We start from the raw sequence: 23,985 nt of genomic DNA, 5'->3' as shown, positions 1-23,985 counted from the left end.
AAAGTTAGTCAAAGATATGAAGTATTAATTGAATGGATGTTTAAAAAAAGAACATATGTTATATTTCATAAGATTTACAGGAAAACAATTCATTGCTCGATAATAATAATCCAATAACGAGAAAGTAATTTATTAACTGCAAATACAAAATTGGATATAAGAAATGTTTATTTTCGTTAAAAAATATTTACTCATTATTGGATTATTTATTATTCAAAGTGAAAGAAGGATGTATGTTACGACAGTTGTTTATTTAATTGTTTATTTAACAATGTTTTTACCTTTTTATACTTATGAAATGTAACATACGTCTTTTTCTTAGACACACCCATTCAGTCAGTCACATTTACTCCATTAAATCGTAAATTATTCAGTTTCTGATATATTCAATGGTTCAGGAATATTTCATTATCTGTAAAAGAAAAAGCAGAAAACACAGTAATGGAAACTATTTTACCGACGGTTGGTTTAAACAGTATTATTCTACTTTATCGACATAAGTCAATACGTTTACTCATAGTAAGATAAAGTGGAAAGTTCAATCGCTAACGTGTAGATGTCTCTGAGGTACGATCGTTGAGTATCATTATCGAAGATTAAAAGGATTAATTGTTTTTGATCGTTCGTTAACATTTCATTCCTTTTTAATTATAAATCCATTGATAAAAATCATATGTTTAATAATTATTATATTATAAAATGCGCGTAATTTAACTATAAGAGTACATTGAAGAAGGACATTGTAATTACCAGCACGAACTTATTAGCGCGGATAATCAATATTGCAATAGCATTCATGCTCTTTCCGGTTTAACGGAGGTGAAACTTCCGGTATGCGAATCAGAGCGAAAGGAAGGTTATGCAATTTGTATTCTTTCTCTATGGTCCCACCTATCGATGGTCTTCCGTTCTTTGAAGTTCTACTCGAAATAATTTTTAATAGATCTAGTAATGAAAGTTTAAAATATTCATCTTGGTAATAACATCGCTCAAGTTAGTTGCTCTTGCCTATTCGGTATTTCCATTGTCTTAAGTGTTCTTTCTGGTTTTGTTACGACATATTACTTTTGCATAATTTCAGCACCGGTGAATTGGCAACCAGCTGGTACATATTGCTCTCAGGTTCTGTGTTTATCGATGGATCCATGTATCTGCCCTGTTCCAGGTAAATTTTAATTTATGTATCTGTAAACATTCTCTTTAAAATTCTAACAATAAACATAGCAACGACTACCATTGAGAGATTCGTCATCCTAAATAATAGGTTTAAAAATGCAATGAAAATATTTTCACATAAATATAATTTTATGAATTATAATCAAATTATCTTATTGAAATAATCTTAAAGTCATTTAAATACGATTGATATTGAAATAATTGATAAAATATATGGAATATATTTTTAATCAGTAAAATTAATATAATAGATGATGATAATTTATTATTACGAGAAGAAGGATATGAAAGAATTTCTAACCCTATGTCTTAAAGATATATCACGATTTATCCATCAATCTCATTGTCAAATTTATTTGCTGCGACAAGCGATGCTTTTCTTATATCCCATGCTATATGGCATTACTCCAATGCAATATTTCTTTTTGTTTTCAATATCATATAACGAATTCGTTTTACGCCAAGGAAATGCCGAGATAGAAATCGATCGTGGTGCGTATATCTACGACTTCGTGCATATACCGGGTGGGCTTACGAATGATATATATATATATATATATATATATATATATATATATATATATATTATGTGTGTGTGTGTATGTGTACACACACATACACAAAGTTTTATTATTTTATAAATTTAATAAATTTATTAAACGGCAAAATGACGAACGATAGATAACATTTCCAAATGCAATATGATTTATTCTTTCGTTAACGATTACTCACTTAGAAATTTAATAAATTTTCGATTTCTTATCTAAAATATTGCGATGATATCGATGGACGTATGACATTTTTTATGATTTAAAGTTCTCACGATAACGTTTAAGTTTCCATCATAACAGACGTGTTCGAATGTGTTCCGCTTTTTTTTTTTGGGGACACCGAGTACGTTACACACACACACACACACATACTCATACACATACACCAGAAGAACGCAGCCATAAATCGTCTCTACCAGGGTTACGGTCACAGTTTTCTCTCTCTCTCTTTCTCTCTCTCCCCTCTTCTCTCTCTCTCTCTCTCTCTCTTCTCTCTCTCTCTCTTCTCCTCTCTTCATGTCCCTCGAACCACGGAAATTCTCATTAATCGTATAACCTTGTTCTTACATGGAGCATGTCAGTAGCGTCGGTGGCAAAAGTAAGATTAAGTTAGATAATATTCGATACTAAAAGCAAAAAATGAAGAAAAAGAAAAGAAAAAGAAAGAAAAAAGGAAGAGGAAAAGAAAATAATTCATTCTGTCCCATCATTTATCTCATTTCTTCTTCTTCTTCTTCTTCTTCTTCTTCTTCTTCTAGTTCTTCTTCTTTCTTCTTTTTCTTCATCATTCACTTCATAATCATCTTCTTCTTCGGGAAAAGAGCAGAAAATTTACGATAATTTAAAAATTAAATTTTTCCCACATTTAATATCTATATCTCCACATTGAACTTAAAACTCTTTATTCGTTGCGTAGCCATCTCGCACACAGGTGTTTCACGTATGGACTTTCTCCTCTACATGCTTTTCACCTCATAATATGAAACCTGTATATACGTCCTATTTATAATACACTTTTCTAGCGTAAAAATAGTCGCGCATTAACGTTACGGTTGCATAAACAACACTCCATCTCTTCTCTATAAGTATATCCTGAAAAAGTCAGAAGAGAGAAACGTTTCACAAAAGAAAAACATACGTCTATATACGTAGGTAGATATGTATATTCGTATCCACGGGTCTCTTTGTAGATACGTTCGCTTTTTCTTCTTTCGCGGCAATAAACCTTGGAATTTGTTCGTTTGAATAAAATATACACACACACGCACATACATACATATATATATATATATATATATATATATATATATATATATAACTTATACTGAAGCATACACTTAACGCACGCACAGATGCAAATGCGACACACATTCATATACATACATACATATGCATACATACATATGCATACATGCATACATATATATATATATATATATATATATATATATACATATGTAGATACTTACGTAGGGATAATGCATGGACGATATAAAATGTGTATAAGAAAAAGAAGAAGAAGAAGAAGAAGAAGAATAAGAAGCCTACATTCGAATGCTGTATATACACGCTCAGTTATCAAAGAAAACTTCGTATACTATTTGCATTTTGACACTTGGTATTTTCTTCGAGCATCCTTTCGAACTTACGCGTGGTTTTATGGCGTCTTTCAATTTCTTCGCTTTTATAATCAAAGAAGAAAATTTCTATTTCTTAAGCAATCACGTTTTACATGACCATTTTCGTCATTACGAAACATAGCATTGGAATCATGTTACGAGCTTTTAAACATTTCAAAAAAAAAAAAAAAAAAAAAAAAAAAAAGAAAGAAAAAAAATTTCCTTTATCTCTTTCTCTCGAAATTCCTATGGTGTATTTCAAATATAACAATTTCTTGCCGAACATATGGGGCGTGGTTATGTGCAAATGTTCTCTCTCTCTCTTTCTCTTCGTTTCTTCATTCTCTCGTTTCGTATCTCTTTTTTCTTCTTAGTCCTTTTCCTTCTTACTTTCATACGTTCCTCGCCCCATTTCATTATCTCTTTCTCTCTCTCTCCCTCTCTAACTATCTCTATCTCTATCTCTATCTCTATCTCTATCTCTATCTCTATCTCTCTTTCTACTCTGTCAAGGATTTACGAACTCAACCGAGTACAGTGTCTCCCTCCTACCCCTCACGGTATAGCGCCAAAGAAACGATTGTAGGAGAGTAGTAAGGGTGCGGGAAGGAGAGGGGTTAGATTTGCTAGAAAAAGATAGATAATTTTCTCTCTCTCTCTCTCTCTCTCTCTCTCTCTCTCTCTATCTCTCTCTTTCTCTTTCATGTACATCATCCCTTGACATTGGGGTAACAGAGAGAGAGACTATATGAGAAAGAAGGAAAGTAGATTGCACGTGTATATGTACCCGTTTGTGCGCATGCTCCTCGCATACGTTTGTACATTCATAGTAAATGCACATGTATATATATATATATATATATATATATATATATATATATGTATGTGTGTGTGTGTGTGCTCGTGTATTTGGTTTGTGTGTTGTGTGTATTGTGTGTATTGTGTGTACGTGCCTGCAATCGTGAGAGAGAGAGAGAGAGCGCCCGCGCGTGTATTTATGTGTCTGTGTAGGGTTAACGTTGGTGAGAACGAGCAAGAGCGAATGATACAACACGGTGAAAGAGAGGGACGTGATACCGTACAGTGCCGTATCTTTTTATACATATTTATTCCTTTAGACATGTAATCAGTAATATAATGGAATTCACGAATTTGTATCGTTCATGTCGACAAAATTCTCGTGATAATAACGTGGCACGATTCATATTCGAATGAGATAATTTTTATGAGTATTTTTTTTTTTTTTTTTTTTTTTTTTTAATTAACGTTCTTTTTTTTCCTCTTTCTTTCTTTTTTTTTCCTTTTTTTTCTTGACTTTTAACGTTCACGGAATTTAATGATTTAATGTACGGGATAATATCGATATTTTCAATTGTACGAAATTGTAGGTAGACGATATTATTTGAATTTTGTATTTCTCTTTCATTTTTCTTTCGATTTATTTATTTATTTATTTTTTTTTTTTTTTTTTTTTCTTTTTTGGTGGGGGGTTTCATTAATCTCAATTTTCTCTCCTTACGAAATATTGATCAATTGATTTTCATGTAAAATACATTCGTCATTATTCGTTAAATTTTTAATATGATAAGAAGATATAAAAGAGGGAGTAGAAATAACGAGTAGATCATTTTATTTCTAAGGGTTGAAAAAATGACAAGGATAAGCGGGAAGTGTCATTCGGTGGGAATTACGAGCACTTACGGTGCACTCAACGAGTACGGAATGTCGCTTACCTTGAAAGGAGGGGCATGAGCGTTGCATGGTACAGCACTGCACCCGGTTGCAAGAGAGAGAGAGAGAGAGAGAGAAAGAGAGAGAAAGAAAGAAAGAGAGAGAGGAGGCCTCACCTACCAAGAGAGAGAGACTCCAGTCTTCTCGTGTATATCGAGGCGGTTGGTGAGCGTTGCGATTAATACGGACTGCACCCGCGGAATCGCATTCCAATCTCTCGATGTTTTTCGAACGTTGCCCTTGTCCCTTGGAAAAATTCGCGCCAGAATATCTTTATGTCGACTTTCTAACAACGATGTCACGAATCGATTCCATTCGATCGTCGTCATTCGTTAAAGGATTCAGCGATCAACCGTGTCAGTGAAATCTTTTGTAAAAGATTGCCAACGTATGTACGTCGAACTACCAAAGAGTGAATGAGATAGATAGAGATAGAGATAGAGAGAAAGAGAGATAGAGAGAGAGAGAGAGAGAGAGAGAGAGAGAGAGAGAGAGAGAAAGAGAGAGTATTTATTTCTTTAAAGAACAAATAGATAAGAGACAAATTTGATCCTTCTCAATTTTGCGGATAAGAGAAGAAGTCTTTCCCTGGACCACTCGCGAGAATTCAGTATCGGATGTGAGCAATCTCGCGTCTCTCGTTGTCTCAGTGACGTAATTGTAGTCGGTGAATCGCCACTGTCGCTGGAGGCGGCGTTGCATAAAACGTACGTAATATCCACGACCGGTTTTCCGTGTTTTAGAAATAAACCCGAGAAGCACGGCCTCCTTTCTTTTTTTTCTTCCCATATTTCTAATTTTTCTATCATTATTCATCCCTCTTTACCTTATCCTTTTCTCTGTAATCTATATATATATATATATATATATATATATATATCTTTTTCTCTTTCTTTCTTTCTTTCTCTCTTTCTCCCTCTTTCTCTTTCTCTTTCTCTCTCTCTCTCTCTCTCTCTCTCTCTCTCTCTTTTTAACAATAAGCGTTGGGCAAGGAAAAAATTTTTATTCGGTGATGGAATGAAAAATTATTCAAAAGCGCATCGACGTTTCTTCGACATTTTATATCTACTATATCATCGATCAGTTTACCGATATTATATAAATATAATCGAGTTTGATCGAGGAGGAACGCTTCGGGGATATCGGATTATTTCGATTGATCGATCTACATCGATCAGATCAATCGATCTATTGTCGATCGATCGTTCGACTTCTGGAGAAAACGAGGACGTACGTCATTGTAAAATTAGAAGACATTTGGAAGAGATCAAAATTCAATTGCCCCATATATTACTTCAGTTATTATTCATTCGAAAGTGGGATATTTACTTTTTAAACGACTTTAAGAGACGGTCTTCAACTGAATAAAATAAAGGAGTGGAAATACTTAAATGAATATTTCGGTGTTACTCCAAAAATATATATACATATATATATATATATATATATATATATATACACATATGTATACATGCATACGTATATAGTATTATCTAGATATCCTCGAGAAAATCGGAGCACGAAACGATCCGTTTTCTCTTTCTCTCTCGTTCTACCGGTGAAAAGAAGCGTGCAGATCTGCAGAGACTGAAACCCGTTTCGCGGTAGGAACCTTGTACGAGAGTTGCATACCGAAAGCGTGGGACCAGTGACCCGTGGTGCAAAGCACGAACACCACCTAGAATATCCGACTCGCATCTTTACTTTACGAGCTCTCAGATTTTCTCTCTTCTCTATCCATCCGATATTACATACATATACATACATATATATATATATATATATATATATATATATATGTGTATAAAAATATATTATACATAATATATATAATATATTATATATATATATAAGTATATGGTATATATATATAAGCATATATATATATATATATATACGTATATATATATACGTATACGTATACTCTCTAGCAAGTTTGGAATCAACGTAAGAGAAGCAAGGAGAACGTTCACGAGGGCGTAATTATAAGAACGTCGTTCTTGTATACGCTGGGAGACAACCAAGGAGAGCGCTAATGTCAGCGACAACAGATTTCTGCTCCATATAGGAACTTGCTTCGCCTACGAACGGAGTCTTACACGATAATTGCCGTTCGCTTTCACTCGGTCGGTGGAAGTTAGACGGTGTTTCTCCATATCTTTCTTTCTCTATCTCCCTCTCTCTTTTTCTCTTTCTCTCTCTCTCTCTCTCTCTCTCTCTCTCTCTGTCTGTCTGTCTCCCTCCTTCACTCCTTCCCACCTTATCTCTTTTTCTCGAAACGAAACGAAAAGTATCGTCGATAATACAACGGTTAATGAGGATCATAAGAAGGAGGATTAAAAGAGAAACGAAGAAAATCGAGAAGAGGTTAACATCGTTCCATGTTGTCCGTCGACGGTTTGTACATATACGGCCGATTAAAAAATACAAGATAATAGGAAGGATCAAGAAGATCGAAGAAAATCATCATCGATCGATTCATTCGCTTGGACGAATGATCGTTGCCTAAAAGGAAGAATCCTAGTTTCTGATTGATTAGTTCGCGGATATCGCCGCTTTACGCGCCATTCGCCGGGAGAGAATCTAAGAAGAGTAAATAAAAAGAAGAGGCGAGGAAAAAACCGGCAAACTGGATGCCACAGACGGTGCCTCCCCTCCTCCACCCCCGCCCGACATTACTGTCACCCAGGATGACCGGTGAGAATATTTTCGATTTATCTATCTCACTCTATGATAACATCTTTTTTTTTTCTTTCTTTCTTTCTTTTTTTTTTCTTTTTTCTTTTTTTTTCTTATTTCTTTTATTTTTTTTTCTTTTTCTTTTTCTTTTTTTTTTTTTTTTTTTTTTTTTTTCTGTCGATCATAATACATATGTATCTACATTCGTTGCTCTTATCGACGATTTCGATATTTTTCGTGCTTCTCGTTGAATTTATCAAGGTGAAAAGGAGAGTTTGGCGAAGCATGAGAGAACGTTTTCGAATAGAAGAGATTAAAGTTTATCCGTGATAAGCGTCTTTCCATAGGAAGATTGTGTAGAATGTATGTATCTACGTGTAGGTACTTGTGTATACATGTTAAACATACACACACATTTGTGTGTGTGTGTGTGTGTGTATGTATTGCGTATATAAGACTGGCATTATTCTGGATAGAAAGTATACGTACATCTCGTTCTCTTTTGTCCGGCCAAAACGAAATGCAACGATCGTTGACACAGTCCAATCTACCTTTAGGTAACGATCAATAATAGCGTTTTCGGACAGGTATTGTCTCTCTCTTGGGTGTCACGCGTGCGTGCACGTGACAAGTAACTGTCAATATCACGGATCACGTTTTACAAGCTTCCTGGGTAAACAAAACATGTATTGTATTGCGATAGACCCCTTACCCCCACATCGTTATCCCCTTCCTTGTTCTTCTTTCGAAAAATTTTTAAACGAAAATCTCAACCCATTCTCGCAATACTCTTATTCGATTTAATCTTGTTCAGATACAGTATATGGATTTCTAAATATTTCATTGCCATTGTCAAAATGTATATTTGATTTTTCTTTCTTTATTCTTTTTTCTTGTTGTGATAAATATTTGAACATATGGGGAATATTAATTCTCTATCAATGATCGTTTTATTACGTTTTGCGCAAAACGGATCATCGATTTTCCGTTAGGTTAACGAGCGCATTTCGTTTTATCTATTTCTTCCGGTCTGGCTTGGAAAAATAAAGATCGAGATCGTATGTGGGCGTAAATCTATACCTATCCCGCATAGATAAGTATCAACGAGTCCAACCATCAATGACGCTCCATCTATAGAATCGATTAATTTCCTTCGTGACGTAATCCTCGTTTTAGCGAAAATTTTTGTATTTTTTTTTTCCTATTTTTTTTCTTTTATTGATCAACGTTAAAACTGTCTGATATTCTTTCTCTTTCAACCCCCTTCCCACATCGTTCCCCTTCCTCTAACCCATCTCACTCCCCTTTCTTTTATCAAAATTTCTATCATCTCGAGCTGATCGATTTTCACGAAAGTGCGCTAATTCGAACGTCGAAGGGATCGACCTTGAACTTTCTAAATACTAATTCCATACATAGAAAAGTCGATCTCACCCTTGGCATACTTTATTTTTTTTTTTTTATTTTCTTATTTTTTTATTTTTTTTTTATACAAAGTCGTACGGAGGGAAAAAAATAAAATGGAAAATAAATATATTAAGACTATAGGGTGTTAAGTTTCTTTAAGAAAATATTCATATCTTCTCCTCGACATAAAGTTTTTAGATCGTAGGAGAATATTCTTTGGAACGATCCCTTTTTTTTTTTTTACGTGGGTTGCGTCTTCGTTAATCGATCAATAAGGAATATTTATTTTCCATTTTTAATACGTCAACACGTGATTCTGTACGATAGCATTATCGAAAAAAATTATATAAATTTACGGGCTTTGCTATCGTCTAATAATAGGATCTGCATTATTGGTTGGTACGTATACCCTGTAGACACGAATTACCATGCGAATACGAGGAGGGTTGTCGAAAGACCCTTGTTTGTCGACAACGCGTGCACTTCCGCACCCTACCAACCTCTAACTAAATTAAATGCTCCGCATCCTATTCCACCGGGGGGGTTGAAACGAGAACTGAACCGTGCCACAAGCGTTCCTTATATCTTCTGTTCGTTTTAGCTTCCCAAATTATTCGTTCGCTCTTTACTAATTCGAACCTCGTTGAATTTCGATATTAATCGATGGTAACATATTTTATTATTTTTAATATAATAAATAATTTTATTTGTACCGATCGTACGAAAACAAAATATGAAGGAAGAATGATGACGGGAAGAGAGAAAGAGAGAGAGAGAGAGAGAGAGAGAGAGAGAGAGAGAGAGAGAGAGACAGATAATAATTTATTATTTTTTTTTTTTTCAACAGAAATAATTCATTATTTTTAACAGAGAGTATAATGAATCATAATATATAACAATATTAAGTTTTTATTATGCTAATTATATAAAATTAACAAGTTATTAATTAATTTATATTTAATTATCAAAATATATATAGGTGTGTGTGTGTGTGTGTGTATTAAATAATATAATGTTTTACAACAAACGTATGTAACATATGTACGTATCCATCAATATTATAGATATTTTATATTATACAAATATTTACTATTTTCTTTAAAAATATAAACGACGATAGAGAAAACTCGTTGTTGTTGTCGAGGATGATCGAATGGACATCTTTAGAAAGGTGCATCTCGGTCAACATTTCGTCCCACCTAGCGGACGAAGTGTACGTTTCTCGCATACGACTCAAACCCGTCGTACCAGCCAAGGCTATCGAGGTGCATTCCGTAGGCAGTCTTGAGGGAACGATTTCTTCTAAGGCTCTAATTTTCGAGTTCCAATCGGTTTACCATGAAGCTACTAGTTCCTGGTAATTTTACTTCGGTTACGATTTTATATCATTTTCTTTTCTACTTGTTGTTGTCTCATCAATATACTACCATTACTACTACTACTACTACTACTATTACTATTACTATTACTATTACTATTACTATTACTATTACTATTACTATTACTATTACTATTACTATTACTACTACTACTACTACTAGACGGTTATGAATTATTATTTATAATGTTTGCGAAACTCCAGTACCTGTAAGTCCGTTAGAACGATAAAACTATTTTATTCTCTTAGTAACTCGTTAGATATTTGTAAAATATCGAATTTTTTTTATTGTAAAAAGGATAATCGTTTTTATCTCAAACGATTTTTCATACGAAAAGTCATATAATTAATTACAAATCTAACGGATATTCGAAGAATTTTAATGTCTTATCAAAAAGTCTCGTATCCTTTTTTTATTATTATTTTTTTTTTCCTTCCTTCCTTTTTTTCGATCTTCCTATCATCTTTTCACGAAGAAAATAGAAAAAGTAAGAATGCTCGATATCAGAACTTTTGTGAACCATTGCCAAGTAGCTTGGATCAGATTCGCATAATTCAAGGTCAAGGGTGATTCTTTCCCACGCATATAGCTCGGTACGAACTCGCTTTCAACGAACGACTTTACGCGAATGCGAATTCTCTCTTGTCGTTTCATATACGGAATACAAACAGCACGTATATATATCTATCTCTATCTCTCTAATTCTCTTTCTCTCTTTCTCTTTCTCCCTCTGTGTAATTAATGTTTTGATAACTTAGTTCTTTTATGAATTCTATATATTAATTGCAGAACAATTAATCAGTCATAGAACTTTGATGTCAGAATAAGAAGAACGAACGATTAACATTTCAACGTTGACATATCTATTTATACATATATATATATATATATATATATATATATATATATATATATATATATATAGAGAGAGAGAGAGAGAGAGAGAGAGAGAGAGAGATGCAATTGTAATGGCTTTAATTTCTCTTAATTAGCTTCGGCGGAAATAAGCTATTTTGCAGATCGTTATATATATTTATATATAAATAGATAGATAATGCATAGATCACAAAGCATATGTGTGTGTATATAAATATATACGTTTAAACACAATGACACGTTACATCGTTCATTCACGTTCAATATTTTCCTTTAGCTTTCTTCGTAGAAGGTTACGAACGTATGTATGTACATAATTCTCTACTTGTCTCCGTTTCTGTCTCTCTCTCTCTCTCTCTCTCTCTCTCTCTCTCTTTCTTTTTTTTTCATAGTACCTATAAAAAAGAAATTCCCAAGTGAAAGTTTCACGATAATTTAATTTCCCAGAGATCGGGATCTTTTCGATTGTAGAATTTATTTAATCGGAAAGTCTGGTTAGAAGAGTTGGGAAGATCGTAAATATACCCGGTGTCGAAGAAATACGGTTCTTGGATAAACATCGTTTCTTTCTCTTCCTCTTTCTCTCTCTCTCTCTCTCTCTCTCTCTCTCTCTCGCTCTCTCTCTTCTGTTTTCTTTCTTTTCCTATGGGTATTGTCGAGGTAGAGGCACGTGTCAGGATTAGCGTACGTCCAATTCGATTCTCCCGCTTCAATGAAAGGACACTGGAGGAGAACAAACAGGAAAAGAAGAAAGAAAAGAGAGAGAGAGAGAGAGAGAGAGAGAGAAAATGACGGTTAAAAGAGAAATAAAGAGAACAAACATTCTTAGGGAAGGAGTCTTTCGTTTGTCCTCGTTGTTTCCGGACACGATCGTGTATGGTTTTAGGTATGTGGGTGCTTGTATTACTTATTACCTTCCCTTTTGTACCCTTTCGAGGGTTTAGTACCAGAAGGCCCTTGGTTTTGTCAAATTCGATGAAATGTTTACGCTCTTATACCGTGGGAGGGAAAGAGGGTGAGTAAAAGGGAGGTACCGTACCGGAGTAACCCTCTTTCTCGTAACTTCGAAATCTTTTGTCTCTAGTTTTGCCTCGTGCCCTTATTTCCCCCAGTAAATATTTGCGATATTTCTCGCAAGAATGAGAAGGTAACGGGGAAAGGGAAAATAATGTTTCTTAACTTCTTACAATTGTATTTAACGAGGCACGATTTGTCTATAACGATTTATTGAAAACTTTTGAGAAATAGGAAAAACTTAATTGATGTCTAATAAATATTTTCATAACTCAAACTTTTATTATACATTATATTCCGATTATTTAAGAAATACTATGTACATATATATGTATATATACAAGCATGTCCAATAATAATTTGTAATTCGAATATTAAAGTATGTAAAGAAGTATTCGTTTAACGTAAGCAATATAGTATTACATGTGTTGTAAGTGAATAGTAGATATATCGATCGATCTAAATCCAACAATATTGATTGATCATCTGTGCGTGTAGGTACTATATATATCTAAAAAAAAAAAAGAAGAAAAATAAAGATTTAAAGGAGCATGGCATTTACTCGACCCTTTTCCCATATCTTTCAACGCCTTTGAATCATAGCGTTATGCGACGATATCGAATTAAATGGCCGTGAATTTCTCTTTAAGGTCACCCAGTTAATAGCGGCATAAAACTCGACGTTTCTCGAGGGCTAAGACCTCTTTCTCTATCTGTTTGTCTTTCTCTCTTGCTCTCTCTCTCTCTCTCTCTCTCTCTCTCTGTCTCTATCTTTCTCTTTCTATGCTTCTCTTTCTCCCACTTTATCTCTTTGTCTTACTTTCAGCAAGATCGATAAAGCATTGTCGTTCCTTCAAAAAGCAGAAATTGCACTCTCTTAATTTTTCAAACGACTTAAATTTCATGGGAGAGAATTCTGTCGCTTATTTTCTCTCTCTCTCTCTCTCTTTCTTTTTTATTTCTTTTTTTTTTTTTTTTTTTTTGCTAGTAGGGAGGCAAATTCAACGATTCGATGGAAAAGCAGGCTGAGAAAAGTTTTCCTGAACGGTTGAAACGAAAAGTTTTTTAATATACGCGTTCAGGATATCACTTCGAAGCTCGATATTTCCTTTTCTATTTCCATCTCTCTCTCTATCTTTCTCTCTTTCTCATTTTCTTTCTCTATCTACCTATCTATCTATCTCTTTATCTCTTTATCTTGTCTACTTCTTTTTGTATATTTCTTTCTGTACATTTTTACCCACTTTCGAGATCCTTTTATTTCTTTTCCTCTTTCCCCTCTCCCCTTCTATTTCTTTCTCATCTTCCACCTTCTCTTTTTTCCCCTACTCTTATCCTCTTCCTCCAGCTCCTCTTCTTCTTCTTCCTTTCCGTCTTATATTTCTTCCCGTCCATAAGTCCTTTCAAAGGCCTCGAACTGGCAAACTTTGTAACTCGTTCGCGAATCGTTAAGCGCCCGAACTTTGGAAAATTTTTGAAAGGAACCTTTTAACGAGGGTTCCTCCTCTCCAAGCCCTCCTTTTTACCGTGACGCTAATGACCGTTAAAAGGAAGGAAGGAAGTAAGTCAAAAGGAAATAATAAAGAAGAATAGAAAAATTGAATAAGAATGACGAAAGGGAGGTAGCCCTCGATTCTCAATGAATCGAATTTTAATTCGATACCACAAGTGAACGAATTAATTAATTATTCCTTTATTTACTGTTTTACGTAACGTTGCCTGGTTTCACTCGATCTCCTTTCAACTCTATTTCTTTCTATCTAATATCCGAGGAAAATACGTACGCATGTCTGTTGCTGTTGCTGCTGCTGCTGCATACGCACACACACACACACACACACACACACGCACAGATGTTCCTCGAGTAAATAAGTATTTACGTACGTATACATTTACACACTTATGTACAATGTACCATGTATTTCCTGAGGTCATTAGAGAACGGTGAAAGCTTTGAATTTCGTGTGTGAGATAGCTCGGTTCGTTTCGTTCTCGCATAGACTAGTTACATACATATTTCATACTGAAGACTTTTCTTTTTCCTTTTTTTTTTTCCTTTTTTTTTCCCTTTTTTTTTTTTTCTCTCGTAATGACACGATGATAACAGTAGCCATATACAAGTGTATATATCGGTCTACATCTAAAACTATATCTAATAGATTTTCTTCACAAAGAAAACTTTTTTATCGGTACTTCTTTTACGCGTACTTAAGAGAAAGAAAAAGAGAGAGGGAGAGAGAGAGAGAAAGAAATAGAGAGAGAGGAGAGAGAGAGAGAGAGAGAGAGAGAGAGAGAGAAGAAGGTTTTACTACTAGACGCAGGCGCGCTTAAAATCCGTATAAAGGGCGTACTTTAGCTTGGGTATATACGGTAACGAAGTTTACGAGAACTCGTAAGTTCTCGAAGACCTCCTAGTTTCTCGGCAACTCTTGTGGCTCCCATCTTTCTTTTTTCTTTCTCTTTCTCCCTCTCTCTCTCTCTCTCTCTTTTTCTCTGGCGTACATCTCCGACAACCGACAACGACAGCATTGTGCACGGTACAAAGCAAAAGTGCAGCGAGGTGCAGCGGAACGGCCGATTGGCTACGGCGCTCTATCGTCGAGGTTTTATAGTGCATGCGTTATATCTCGCTCGCTCTCCACGCTTACACATGCATTTACCTACATATATTTATATACATACGTACTATATATATATATATATGTAGGTGAGTTGTATTCCATCGTGTAAGTATAAACACATATATAGGTATATAAATATGTGTTTGGAAGGTACGCGTATGTATATGATACGTTTATGTGAATATATGCGTGCAAGCAAAGCCGGCTATCTCGTCGCACAATCGTTGCAGTTGGCTTTTACCTACTAACGCCGAGGTCCGCCAAGTCCCATCGTAGTCGAGAAGCCGGGACTTGCATTAGCATCGAGCGTGCGTCGTCCAAAGTGTCACGCTTTTCCCCTCCCTCCCTCCCTCCCTCCCTCCCTCTCTCTCTCTCTCTCTCTCTCTCTCTCTCTCTCTCTCTATTTTTTTTCTCTATCTACTCTTCTATCTTCCTTTCTCTTACAGAAAGTCCGATCGCCTTTCGTCGTGTCTTCTATCTCGATTCTTTTTTCTTACTCTTTTTTCTTTTCTTTCTTTTTTTCTTTTTTTTTTTTTCACGAAGACGAATACGCGATTCCCTCATTTCTCTCTTTCGCGTAGGTCGGTCGTACGAGTACGCGATTTAACTTAAGGAAAGTAGGATGGATGAACGTACGTAAATCTATATATATGCGTCTGTCTGGTGTGTGTATGTGTGTGTGCGTGTGTGTGCGTCTAGATTAGTGTATGTAACTGTGCACCTGTGTGTCTCTTGTTCATGCGATTCCTCGCGCGGAAATATGTAAGTACGTGCACGCGAGCCTGAATCCACCGTTGGTAGGAGTTGCTAGGCCTAATTTTATTCACCGTTAAGTTCCTTCGTATTCTCTCTCTCTCTCTCTCTCTCTCTCTCTCTCTCTCTCTTTTTATCAGCTATACTTTCCTCTCGCCGTTCAGCTTGCGCGACTATCGTTCTCGTTTTAACACGCGCTACGTCCTATCCGCGTCGGTTGTTACTTCGTGCGAAAAATCTCGTGACAGATACAGAAGGGGCAGAGAGAGAGAGAGAGAGAGAGAGAGAGGGGCGGGTGGGTGGGGGAGGGAGAGAGGAGGGAGAGGGAAGAGGGCGAGAGATTGTAAAACGTCGATTAACTTTTTCATCGATAGTTTATTAACGCTTCGCCGAGATTCTCTCGCTTGGACGGTAAGATTATATGCGCTTAGAGTGGGCCAAATAAAGTGTTACAAGTTGTTTTCACCGGGATCATTAGAACTGGCGATTGAAATTTTTTCTTTCCTCTTTTTTCTTTTTTTTTTATTTTTTCTTTTCTTTTCATATTTTCTTCATTTTTTTCCACGTTTTTTTTTCTACTTTTTTTCTTTCTTTCTTTCTTTCTTTCTTTTTTCTTCTTCTTTTTTTTTTTTTTTTTTTTTTTTTTTTTTTTCTTGAGCTAAACAAGACACATCGGTGGTATTGGCTATTTTATGATCCAAATAGTAATTTAGTGTATACCGGTGAGAAAAGCGAAAGCTTTTTTTAGCGAAAGATTTTTATTTTTATTCTTTCGAGAGTACTCAAAGAATGATAAAAAGATTTGTTTATTGTTCCATTAAGAGAATTCATTCGAAAGTCTTCAAACTTTTTCTTTTTTATCCATTACATAGTTAGCTCTCTTTCTCTCTCTCTCTCTCTCTCTTTCTTTCTCTCTCTCCTTCTCTCTTTTTTTTTCTCCCCTCTATCTGTCTCTTTTATCATTAGTCTTTTATTCAATTAATATTATTAAAATGAAAAGGATCTAATCCATTTATCAACATTAATACCAGCGAAAATATATTCCGTTTTATCATTCGTCCATCTTTTATCCCATAAATATCGGATGATATTATCAGCAATACGTTCTTATTTTATCAAAAAGAAAAAAAAAACCGAATTATTCGAATTTAAAAAACGTCGAAGTCGATATATAAAAAAAGAAAAAGAAAAAGAAAAAGAAAACGTTCCATAATGTTTTGTATCAATAGAACTAGTCCGATTTTCTCTTCGTTCGTTATATTTTTTTTTTTCCTCTCCCTTCTCGGTTTTCGCGTGAGAAACTCAAGTTAACTTCGTTACGATACTTATTTACAAAGAAAATCGTAGAGCTATCGTAAGAGAAATAATAATTATTAAGGCTTATGTCTTGTGAAAGGAGTAAAGAAAAAGTAAAGATAAATGGTATGCGAAAGAAAGAAAGAAAGAAAGAAAAAAAGAAAGAAGGATTTCTTTTAACGACGTTTGGTCGTTCGAATTCTTACGACAAAACAAGTCGCTTTAACATTCCTTCTTACCTTTCATTCGTTCATCGTGAATCGTTTACTAACGGAATCCACCTAGGAAAGCACGAAAAAGCGTACATTTACCATATTTACGAGCGATGCCGAAGGGAGATGTCTCGAGAGTAAAGTGAAGTAGAATCGAAACGAGCAACTATTGCTACTATCGTACGGCACAAGAACCGACATTGGCTATACTTTCGCAATGTTGTTGTTGTTGTTGTTGTTGTTGTTGTTGTTGTTGTTGTTGTTGTTATTTTTCTCTTTCTTTCTTTTTTCCTTTCCTTTTCACTTTTTTCCTTTTTTTCCCTCCTCTTCCTTCTTCTTTTTTCCTTTTACAATGGAAAAAAAAAAAAAAAAAAAAAAAAAGAAAAAAAAAAATAGAAGAAGAAACGTTGAACGAGAGGAACAGTTAAATGGGAGAACTTTTCTTCGGGCTTTACGAAAGCTCTTTGTTTCTTTCGTATGAAAGAGAAAAGGAAACAAAGAAGAAGGAAAGGCGTGGGAGTGAGAAGAATAAAAGAGAAGAGAAGGAGGTGTGTAAGAAGGAGAATGAAAAAGAATGAAAAAAAGAGAAAGAAATAGAAAGAAAAAAAAAAAAATAATAATAATAATAATAAAAGAAAGAAGAAGAGAGCGATGACGGGGAAAAATATGGATGAGTGAATGGCTAGGATGGGGGGGGGGGGAAGGATGCTAGTAGATAAAAAAAAAATGTCAACATAATCGCAGTCGGATAGATTTCGTTCTAAAGGCCTCTTTTTCGTTTTGCGAAATGTATGTCAAGTCCGAGTAATCTTGAAACGACGCGTTCCACTTTCGATAGGGGCGGGGGGAGGGGACTAGGAGAGAAGGAAGGGAGAAAGAGCCCTTCGTTGGTATCCATTCGAGAAATTCTTCACTTTGAATATGTTTCTCGTGTGGTCAATGGATTCACTCGTACTGGTCCTAACGATTTTTATCTGACGCTTCTTTGAATCCTTTTTTCTTTTTTTCTTCGTTGAAAAATTGTGCAAGTTTATTGTTCGGTTTATCTTGTCTTGAACGAGAACGAAATGGATTCGATTCTCTTGCACCTGGGTGGTCCTTTTTTAATCATTTCTTAGCGTGTTTCCTTCGTTCTTTTTCTTTTTTTTTTTTTTTTTTTTTTTTTGCTAAAGAATCGATCTCCCATGTAAGTAGTTACGTTATAGGTACAATATGTTATAGGGGTTAACGTGTGAGAGGTGGGGTGGAGGGTGGAGAATAAGGAGATGGGGAGTTACTTTGTCCGTCCTCTTCCCCTTCTTAGGATTCCCCCCCCCCCCCCTTCCCCTCTCCACTCGCGTGGATGTACACGGTCTATTAAAGGAGCCTGAGAAGAAGCAAGTCGTGTTCCGTGAGGAAGCCGCGGGCTAGAAAGTTGCTGTTGCCGTTGCTGTTGCTGCTGCTGTTGCTGCTGTTCTTACTGCTCGTCGACCATCGACTTTATTGCGTTTGTCGACTGGTACATATTTTTCGTTCTGTTGGATTCGAGCTCTCTTCAAATGGCATTTACGTAGTTACTTACTTATTTACTTACTTACTTACTTACTTACTTACTTTACTCAGGATCGTGATCATGATCGAGGACTGCATGGATTAGATCGCGATTTATCAATCTTCCTCTCTTCTCATTCTCCGCTTATTTCCGGTGAAAAAGCTTTCAGGAAAATGCTTTTCTTCTTTTGTTCGATGGAATCATCATCATTACCTGTACTCGACCGTTTCCTCTTTCTTCTTCTTTTTTTTTTTTTTTTTTTTTTTTTTTCCTTGGAATGAGAGGGATTTGATTATAGAGCGATTTTGTTCGGCTCGTAGATGTCGAAACGCATTTTCCAACCGCGAAATGACTCTTTTTCGTTCGTATAAGAAAATAATTTTTCTATGGTAGGATCGGATAAATCATTCGATAATAAAACGACATTAACGAGAAATTATCCGTGCATAAGATGTATTTTCTTTTTTATTTTGTTTTCTTTTCTCTTATTCTTTTTCTTGTTCTTTTCTCGATAGCGTTTAACGACGCGAAACGATCGAACCATCGTGAAATATTGCGAGATATTATTTCGAATTATTAATCGCACGTTTAGATACTTGAATTATTGCGAGCGACCATTGATCGGCATTAAATAGTTTCGTCGATGGGTATAATGCCATCATACTGTTAAGTGTAAAGCGAACAAGAGAGCTAGCTTTTCCAATTAGTTCAACATCGATATCGTTCCATTGTGATCGCCAGCATATAATTTACATCCTTTCGTCCGACACTATCTATTTCCCGCACTTACGATTATCGAATTCGCGTCATTTTACGTAATAACTGAATACCAAAAGCCCGTATTATTCTCTCGGAGAAATGCGTATACCATGAATTTTCTGATAAAATTATATTCGTTGGATTTTATAAATCCATTTGCATAATTTTTCTTCTTTGAAATTTTACGACCGTTCTCATATTTATCGTATTTCATCTTGCGATATCTCGCAATTATAAGGGATGATGATAATGTGCGTATATAAATAAGATGAAAAAAATGAAAAATAAAAAGAAAAAGAAACGATAATGTGACGTAAAGCATAGGAGAGTCAGTTATTTTTAGAACTTTATGACGTACATACGTAATTTCGAGACTTCGTCCAATTAAGATCGTGTACTTTCATTATGGACTTTCTAGTACAAAAAGTTCATATTCACGGCTTCGTTACGACTTTGAGAATCGAATATGACGATATCGAATAGAGAGAACGAACGATTTCGCTCGTATTTAACTATGTTGCATAGTTAAACGAATGAGTCACCCAAGTCATGTTCTGACACACGCTCGAAGTTACCGAGTGGTTTTCTCGGATCGATTTGGCGCGTTATTTCCGGACCAAAGGAACTCGCTTGAAATCGGAAGGAGACGCGAAAGAAATCTGCTCCCCTCCTCTCCATTTGTTTGCTCCTTCGTTTGATTCAATTCTACTACCACTTCCACTTCTACTTCCATTTCCAGTTTCAGTTTTAGTTCCAGTTGTAATTCCAGTTTCGGTTTCACCTTTAGGCATTAATGACTCGCATTCCGGTTTTTGCGAAGGGCATCGCGAAAAACGTTCGAAAGTTCGATTTATATTTTTACACTCTATGCTGTTCACTCTGAATAAGGTAAATAAAAGGATATTTTTTCTTTTTCCTTTTTTTTTCTTTTTTTTTATTTTTTTTTTTTTTTTTAAGGATTTTGGAATAATTTTTTATTTGAACTTAACATCGTATCTACAGATTTTATCGAATGAAACGATTTACATCGAGAAAAGCAAAAGAGAAAAAGAAATAAAAAACATATTTTATTTAGACTTTAATAAATATTTTGGTTAAAATATTATACTCCCGATTAATGTCATAAATGTGGATTTTAATTTGCATCTAAAACAGGTTTCACGTAAAGTGCTGTTACGACCGACCGATAATGGGCGCCACTGAGTGTGTTCATTTTTACGTTCGTGACACTCTTCGATGGAACTAAAAAGCTATCGCTTTCTTATTTACGAGAAAGAAATATCGGTAAATAATCTACAGTCGGTAATGAAGGTCGTTCTATGATCACTTTGGGATAAAGAAATTTTTACGGTAGATAAAATAGAAAACTGTATATATTTTTATATGTTTCCGTGGCTCCATAGATAGCACCACTATCATTTCCAAAAGTAAAAGGGTTGTTTCTTGGATATTGCAACGATGTTTTTATTTTACAAAAAAAGGAAAAGAAGAAAAATAGAGAAAAAAAAAAAGAAAGAATAAACAAAAAAAGAAATAAATAAATGATCGTCGTAAAATTAATCAAAGTACTCGTAGTACATATATCGTAAAATTGTGAGAAGATCGATAAGAAGATAGGATGTACCGGTTCAAGACGCAGGAACGTACTTTAACAAGCGACACCGGCTATTAGCAGAATTGTATGGCTTATCTCTGAACGAGTCGCCGCACCTTCTTACAGACGCTGTCAGAATCGAGTGGTTGGTCGAGTGCCTTTAGAAAACTCAGCGCCCCTTTTCGTAGGAGCGAGTTTTACAAAGCCGTCTTTTATGACGTCGCTTTCGCTTTCCTCTTGCTCGATGTAAAAAAAAAGCAAAAAAAAAAGTAGAAAAGAAAAAATGAGAGAGAGAGAGAGAGAGAGAGAGAGAGAGGGAGGGAGGGAGAGGAGAAAGAAAAGGAAGAAAGAATACTCGGCGCAGCGTTGAGTTTCCCGCGTATAGGAACTGCTCGAGACCTCCTCGAAGTCTCTTAATTCGAAATTCAATGGGTCACTTCGAAGGGAAGTTATGATGCCTTTGGCGTTCTACGAAATTTATCGATGCTCCGATGTCCAGAAAGTTAAGAATCCTTATTGGCTAGACTCGATTAAATCAATTAAATCCTTTAAAGTAAGATAACAAACCAATCGACTGAACTCGCACGAACGTCGGTTTCGGAGAAATCGAAGACGTATGAATGGCTGCGCTTTTCGTAAGCTTATTAGTTGTGCTTTGTCGTCAACGAAATGGCGGATACTTTTATAGCATTGAAAATTCAACGAAGAAAAATAATAGCTTATTCTTTATAAAGGAGCTAGATATGTTTCGATAAGGAACATAACAATGATGATCCTATATAGTATATTAGATACGCATGCATGTATATATGTATATACATATGTACGTATGGATTTATGTATATACATATATATATATATATATGTATGTATGTATGTATGTATGTATGTATGTATATGTGTGAATGTATGTATCTACACGTGATTCGGTGTATAAGAGCATAAAATTCCAGGGAAGCGTCTTCAAGTCCTAATATCCGAGTCGAGGCACGTGCTGGCCATCTGCATCCCCTAGGACTCATCGTATCCTCTCGTCGGGGTATGTTCATATACCCGTAGGGATGATATATATATTGTCTGCGGGTCGTAATACGTCGTTATATCCTTGCTTGCCTGTGGCTATCTCGTTCGAGGAAAATCGCCCGGCGGCATGGCGTAGAGAAGCGTGAAAACTTACTTTTCGTACATACATATACGTACGTATGTATATACCTATGTACATATATGTATAGGGTATATACGTATATATGGTCCAATATTTTTCTAGCGAAAAGTCGTCGACGAAACGTTCCACCTACTCTTTATCTCTCTCTCTCTCTCTCTCTCTCTCTCTCTCTCTCTCTCTCTCGGACTTAATAACTTTCTCCGAACGGAATCCATTCTTTTGTTCGAAAACGGCCGTTTTTTCTTTTTTTTTCCTTTTTCCCATTTCTTTCGACGAACGAAAAGCATCCTTTTCCGTTGTAAAAGCATAAAAGCATTTTCACGGAAAGCATCTACGGAATGCATCTATCGGAGAGACGAAAAAAGAGTGCGCTAATAAACGAACGTTTCGTCCATTTCGTCCTTTCGCGCTTACCTCGTTGCTCGTGTAAAAAGAACAAGAAAAAGGAAAAGAAGAAAAGAAAAAAAGAGAATAGTTACTTCGGACAAATGTAAAGAAAATTTGTGAGATTTCTAAAGCGACAAAAATATATTTGAAAAGTCGTTTTCCAGCTTACGAGGCGCCACACGTCGTTGCTCTGCCGCGTTCGAGTGCATCGGCGCGTGCACGTAGAAAAGAAGAAAGAAAAGGAGAGAAGGAAAAAAGAAAAAGGAAAAAAAAAATATATGAAAAGAGGAGGGGTATGGGGAGGAGGGGGGTGGGGGGGGGAGGGGGAAAGAAAAAAAAAAAAGAAAAAAAAAAAGCAGCAAGTTTCGTAACGGTATCGGTGATGGTGGTGAGCGGTGTATAGGCTGCTTGGCATATTCTGGTTAAGGTCTAGAGTCTAGACAGTAGGCAGGTCGATATCTGGCACCTCTACAGAGCCACGACGAGCCATCTTCGTCCGTGTATCGGTCGTCGTTGTTGGGTATAGTCGTGAAAGATGTGTACTAACACGACAAACGACTATAATACGTGAGAGCTCATCATACCCAGGGTGAGAAGCTGTGGCATGTATTTAGCGTCCATGGACCCGCGTAGTTCTATTAGATCATTCTCGTATATACTACTGAAATATATTGCCACCTAAAAAAGCTTCATGATAATATATGTATTTACATTTATCATAATTTACAATTTTCATTGGAATCTTTCTGATCAAATGAAATTTTAGATTTCTATTAAATTTCATTTCATATCGATTTTTTAATTAATGATAATCATTGATTACCATGTAATATACTAGGAATGTAATTCAACGATTTATTGAATAAGGAATGTTTCAATAAAATTATTCAAAATATTTCATCGATATAATTCTATTATGAAATTTCATTAAATAGTAATCCCATTTTCAATTCTTTAAGTATTAATACGTTAATATCATTGTTGTTCCGTCAAATTAATTACGCGTAAAGGAATTTACGTATCAATATACATCATGTAGTATCATTATATCGATTTCTCATTCATCAAGCGCGTTATAATATATAATAGATACAAAGAGGATAGATGTATAGTTTGAATTAAAGTATTGAAATTACCCGTGTTGGATATATATATATATATATATATATATATATATATATATATATAGTATTCATCGTTTCGTTAATGCAATATCCCTTTTGTGAAACATAATG

The 23,985-nt window shown here is 35.3% G+C and overlaps 1 protein-coding gene across 7 annotated transcripts in view; it reads left to right on the top strand.

Annotated features, from left to right (window-relative positions):
* LOC124953618 (rap guanine nucleotide exchange factor 2-like) overlaps nt 1-23,985 on the top strand; it is a 131,704-nt gene that overhangs the window by 30,046 nt on the left and 77,673 nt on the right. For 5 of the 7 annotated variants that reach the window (XM_047505254.1, XM_047505332.1, XM_047505273.1 and 2 more), the window contains one exon: nt 1,082-1,165. The exons of 1 other annotated variant lie outside the window; for it this stretch is intronic. In XM_047505254.1, coding sequence (XP_047361210.1) covers nt 1,082-1,165 — 84 coding nt within the window. Of the gene's footprint in view, nt 1-1,081; nt 1,166-5,218; nt 5,466-7,008; nt 7,775-23,985 lie in introns of those variants that run through there. One more of the 7 variants, XM_047505372.1, reaches the window with a different exon arrangement.

The sequence above is a fragment of the Vespa velutina genome, chromosome 1 (assembly GCF_912470025.1).
Source record: "Vespa velutina chromosome 1, iVesVel2.1, whole genome shotgun sequence".
Taxonomy (NCBI): Eukaryota; Metazoa; Arthropoda; class Insecta; order Hymenoptera; family Vespidae; genus Vespa; species Vespa velutina.
This window is presented reverse-complemented; position numbering and strand designations above follow the sequence as displayed.